Source organism: Arachis hypogaea, chromosome 19 (genome assembly GCF_003086295.3).
Source record: "Arachis hypogaea cultivar Tifrunner chromosome 19, arahy.Tifrunner.gnm2.J5K5, whole genome shotgun sequence".
In the NCBI taxonomy this organism is placed as follows: Eukaryota; Viridiplantae; Streptophyta; class Magnoliopsida; order Fabales; family Fabaceae; genus Arachis; species Arachis hypogaea.
In genome coordinates this window covers 9430160-9436292 of record NC_092054.1, presented here as the reverse complement: position 1 = coordinate 9436292, position 6133 = coordinate 9430160, and the positions used below count along the sequence as shown (strand labels likewise).

At 29.5% G+C, this 6133-nt stretch overlaps 1 protein-coding gene across 1 annotated transcript; it reads left to right on the top strand.

Annotated features, from left to right (window-relative positions):
• Positions 1–2351: 2351 nt before the first annotated feature.
• On the top strand, positions 2352–2834 carry LOC112777151 (toll/interleukin-1 receptor-like protein). The gene has a single exon (XM_025821447.2). It carries the CDS (start codon positions 2352–2354, stop codon positions 2832–2834), a length of 483 nt encoding a protein of 160 aa, XP_025677232.1.
• The last annotated feature ends 3299 nt before the right edge of the window (positions 2835–6133 follow it).

The window sequence follows — 6133 nt, the reverse complement described above, 5'->3', positions numbered from 1 at the left end:
AGAAGGCAAGAAATTCGAAAAATGAAACAGAATCCTTTCAAAAATTAAAAATCTGTTAGAGGCGCGTTTGAACGTAATATCAATTAGAGGACTTATAAGACTTGTATAGCAGAATCACTTGTATGTAGAGATTAATCTAATTAGATAATATATAAGTTAATGTTAAATTTAAAAACTAATTTGTAAAAGATATTTGCAGTATATTTATTTAATAATTTATATATGACTCAATATTATTATCCAATAAAAAAATATACCGTTTTAATAGAAATAATAATTATCTTTAACTATTATTTTTTAATTTAATTAAGAAATGATACGTATTAAATTCAATTGATTAATAAGTTTAAAATTTTATTTAGTGACATATCAAAATTAATTTAAATTAACGTTGATGATAAATAACATTTTAAAATAATAAAAATTAATAATTATGAAATCAATAAAATTATACATAAATTAGACTATAAAAAAAAAATTCTAAAAGAGCAATGCTAGGAAACCAAAAGGGTATTAGCCAAAAATCAGCCAAAATACCTTTGGTGAATCCAAAATCTCTACGAGTTAATATATATGGATGTTTCTTCTGCTAAGTATCAAAATGTTTCTTTTTCATACTAAATAGATGTTCTTTTATATATTTTTTGAATTTTTTGGTATTGCAAATGTGAATGTCTCTATTTCTTTAAGAATTTCATAATTATTTTTGCTAAAATATAACTGGATATTTCTTTTGTTAAGTATTAGGATGTTTTTTTTCATATTAAATGAATATTTTTTTATATTTTTGTAATTGTGTAGTTTGCAGTCTCTTTAATCATCAAAATGGCACCTAATATCCCAAAACGCAGAGAACAATGATGATGCTGCTACCGTGTGACTACTGTGAAAGCCATTGACAATCCAAACTTCACATGATCACCTGCATCATAGTACCCTCAAACCAAGTCCACCTTCAAAAATAAGAACATATATTATGTGCAGCTCTTTTTCAGTCTCTACTTTTCGAAGCATGTGGGCAAACGGTTAACCCGGTTAACGGTGACGTTGGACTACTGTGGACTGGAAACTGGCACATGTGCCAGGCCGCCGTTGAAAAGTGCTCCGAGGAGACTCTCTCAGGCCTATGCCGGAGCTACTTAGTCTCGACGCGCCTGTTCCTGTCGCTGTTGACGCCGGCTCTGAGGGGGAAGTCACGTGCGCTGATGCGCAGAAGCTTCGAGACCCGAACCCGAGTCCGAACATAAGGTTCATGAGCTCCCGATCTAGTAAAGACAGTTCCGACTAGAAGCGGAAGCGATCGGAGGAGTGGGTAGCGGTAGAGAGGCAGAGAGTGCCTGACGGTGAGAGAGAGAGGTCTGTGTGTGTGATTGTTAGAGGTGGATAGGTTAATGTGAGAGAGAAGAGGAATGTTTTTATAGGTTTTAATTAGGTTTAGTTAATCAGTTTTAAATTTTTTTAATTTTGAATTTAAAAATTTAAAATTAATTATTAATATAAATTAATGTGGTTTTGTTTAGTTTTTGGCTGGTAACCTCTTGGTTCCATATACTTTTCCATTATAAAAATATTCATTGAAGTTTATTCGCTTGACTTCATATATATTTTTGGAGACCACTTTAATAAAAATACTAAAAACGTCTTTTTTTTAAGATGTTTATATGTGTCATGATATTATTGGACATCTTTATTAAACCGGTTAATAATTTTTTTTTAATAAACCAGAACAAAATCGGTTTATTAGAGCAACAATAATAAATTTAATTGTCTGCATCATAATTATTAGACTCGATTTGATCCGATCGAATTACAAAATCTAAACCGAATATTTTTAAATTTTTTGATAAAAAGATAAATATATCCCTAACTTTTTGTTTTGCGAATATTTTAAATCCCTAAAAATTAAAAAATACAATTAAATTTGTAAAAAAAAATAAATTTATTATTATTGTTATATAAAAATCAATTTTATTCTAATTTGTTAAGAAATAAAAAAATAACAAATTCATTAATACGTCTAATAATAATGCGACACCTAAGTGTTTTACAAAAAGACTTTTTAATGCGTCTTTAAACTTTAAAGAGCATCCCCTATAATTTTTTATTTTTATTTCTTTAAGTAGACGAAACTTTAGTTTTGTGATTTCGTGTCAAGTTGGTAGTAGTAGTTCGTTGTATTCAAAGACAGAGCAATCGTTGACCATGTATAAGGTGCAATCAAAACATTTTCTTAGTACAATAATGCAAGAGATCTAAAAGCCGATACAGGAAGTTAGAAGAGCGTGATATATGTTATATATTACATTCACTCTCTGCAATAATCTCAATAATAGTTAGAATTGTAATTCAATATGTCGTCATCTTCTTGTACAACAAAGTACGATGTATTCATTAGCTTCAGAGGTGAGGACACCCGCGAAACCTTCACGGCCCATCTGTCTAAAGCACTGGAAAACAAGACAATCCGGGCATACGTGGATGATCGTCTCCCGAGAGGAGAAGAAATCTGGCCAACACTGGAGGAAGCAATCGAGAGCTCGCTGATGTCGATCGTGATTTTCTCAGAAAACTACGCGACCTCCAAGTGGTGCTTAGAAGAGCTCGTCAAGATTATTCAATGGAGGGAAGATCACGGTCAGGTTGTTATACCAGTGTTCTACAGAACAGAGCCGTCACATATACGGTATCAGAGAGGGAGTTTTGAGAAAGCCTTTGCTAAACACGAAAGAGATTTCGCAGAGAGCGAATCCAACAGAGAGAAGATAAGAAAGTGGAGAAAGGCTCTCAAGAAATCAGCTGATATTTGTGGATGGCACTCCAAAAACTATGCGTAAGTATATGAGAAATAATAATTCTTATATTTTGTTTCAAGTCCACCATCACTGCGGGACAACCGCCACCAGCTATCCGCCGTTACTTTTGTCGTTCTAAATTTTAAATTTTAAATATTAAATTTTAAATTTTAAATTATAAATTAATCTTAATTTATTTTATTTTCAAATATTAGTTTTAGTTTTAGGTTTTTTATGTTTTTTTTTATTGTTGGTTAATTTTCATTTTGTTTTCAGAGACCACATACACAAACTTTGTTTTGTTTTATAATTGTTAGAAAAAAGGACAAATAGGTCCCTAACCTTTTGTCTCGCGGACATTTTCGTCCCTGACCATTGAAAAATACCTTTAAGTCCTTGACCTTCACAAAATTTGGACGGATCAATCCCTCCGTCCAAATGCCTCCATCAAGGACTGATCCGTCCAAATGCCTCCGTCAAGGACTGATCCGTCCAAGTTTTGTAAAGGTCAAGGACTTAAAAGTATTTTTCAATGGTCAGGGACAAAAATGTCCGTGAGACAAAAGATCAAGGATCTATTTATCTTTTTCTCTAATTGTTATTTACGCGTGGTTAATGTTGCCTATCATGTCTTACGATTTTTTTTAAGAAAGGTATTTAATAAATTTGTATTATTCATATGATCAAGTTTAGTAAATTAATTTAAAAAATGAAATTACATAAAGATTTAGTTTTAAACTAACTAAGTTAGAACACATGTGTTTTTATATTGGGGGTCACTTAGATAAAGATGTAAAAAACGTTTTTTTTTTAAAGATATTTTTTAAAAATTAAAATTTAACACATATAATCAATTAAACTGTGTTATTTTTATTAAAATTAGACCGGACAAATCAATTTAACCAAAAATTTAATAAATTAAATTTTAATCCGGTATAAATTAATATTTTTTATAAAAAATGACTACAATATTTCTATTATAAAAAATAACTAAAATATTCCTATTATATATATATTAATTTTAAAAACTCTAAATCCTAATCCTACGAAGAAAATGGTTAGAATTTAGGATTCTCAAAATTAATATATATAATAAGAGTATTTTAGTAATTTTTTATAATAGGGATATTGTAATAATTTTTTATAAAAAAATATTAATTTAGGCCGATTTAAAATTTGATTCACCATTTTTTGGTCAAATTAATTTGTCTGGCCTAATTTTGATAAAAATAACATGATTTAATCGATTATATGTGTTAAATTTTAATTATTAAAAATATCTTTAAAAAAGGATGTTTTAGACATTTTTATCGAAGTAGCTCCTTTCAGCTTTTAGTTAGTTGAACTAACTAACAACAAGTGTCTATGGAACAATAAAACACCTAATAAGGAGAAACGTTTTTAAAAATTATATATATATATATATATATATATATATATATTAAAAGAGTTTAATTTTAATATATTTATAGTATAAAATTATACAGTCATCTAATTATATTTGTTTTTTTAATGTAAAAGGTTATTATATATTTTTGTCGAAGTATCATTATGTTGTTAATAGGATTATGCACGTATAAAACTATTTTTATATTTATAATGTATTAAAATTAAATTTATATTAAAAATAATAAAAAATTTAAGTATTCTTCTCTATTCTATCTCCCTTAACAATTACCTTTCACTAGATTCACATTTTTTTTTTCATTAAAACCATAATGAATATAACAGTTAAAGTTGGATGAGTAGTTCGTTGGTTTTCATTTTTTTAGCTTACTTTTAGTGTTAATTGATTTAGAATTAAAGTTCAGTTTGGATAAATAACTTAAATAAGCTCTTTTGAAAAAAAATTTTAAAATATAAAAATTTTTATTAATAACAATTTATAAATAAGTTGTTTTGTGTTTGGATTTTTAGTTATAGAAATACTTATTTTAATTTAAAGTTGTAGCATTTGAGTAAATAACTCTATAATTGTTAGAAGTGAATAGCAGTATTTTTGTATGTGATGAATATTAATAAAATTTTAATTTACAATAATCTTGATGATAATGCCAAATAAATTATTGTGTAATTAGTATTTTTTTGTGACTTAAATAAATTAAACAAAAAACAAACAAGAAAAACAAAGGAACTGCTTAAATAGAATGACAGTTCCGTTTAAGACTATTCTTAAACTCTTTCCAAGGAGAAGAAAGCTCCACATGATGAAGTTATAACAACATCGTCATCTTTGCCATGGTGTCTGTCACCGTGTTTGCATCTTTCATAATCAAACGAAAGTCAATACCCCAATTCCAATGCATGATATCTCTTATTTTGAACACCAACGGATTAATAAACCCAAAACCATCTTGGTGATTAGTAATAAGATTAAACGCTTCTACACAATCCGTCCAATAAATAATATCTCGTTGACCCACATCCCAAGTTAAGACTCTCTAAATAGCAAACAATTCCCCTTGAAGAATACTATTACTCTCAATATATCATTCCCACACATCCCCTTTGCCAACTTCCATTACAATCTCTAATAACGCAAGCAAAGCCAACACTATCACCCGAATCAGGATAACTAGCATCACAATTAATCTTGAAAGTACCAATGGATGAGATTCCAAAAATCATTTAGAATAGAAGGAATGGACGTACGTTGTAATTCAAAAGTATTCTTAAGCTTTGTTTCGGAAGCTAATGCCAGACAAATCACTTTTTCTGGAGGCAAAGTCTCATGAGAATTAAAGATGTCATTATTCCTTTCTCGCCATATCTACCAAAGTCTCGAAAAGAACCTGAACGAATGCTCTATGCTATGATACAAGAACCAGTTCTTCAAATTCAGAGGATGACAAGAAATATCCAACCTATGCCATATAAGCTGAGCTTTTGGACAATCTCGAATACAATGTAAAACCAATTCCTGGCTAGAAAGATATCTTGGGTACCTATCTTATGACGACATACCTCTTATGAAGCAAAAACTTGCAGTAGGAAGAGCCTTCTTAAGACACAACCAAGCTAAAAACTCGTGATTTTCTGGAACAAGCTGGCACCAAAGTCAAAGCCAATTCGCCCACTTCTTCCAACCAAACAGCTGCTTACACAACCACAAGTAACCATTGTGTGAATCATAGATTTTGATAGTAGACACAAACCAATACCAACCCACTTCCGTGCCTGCTTACACATCTCGATTGTGAATCATAGACTTTATTGTGTATGATATGGTAGGTTAAAATAAAAAACAAATGTAAAATGTGTGTCAATGTATATTTTGTTGCTATTTTTTATTTTTTTTATTCCTACTAAAACTCTCTCCTCCTTTATTGGGCCAAGAATTT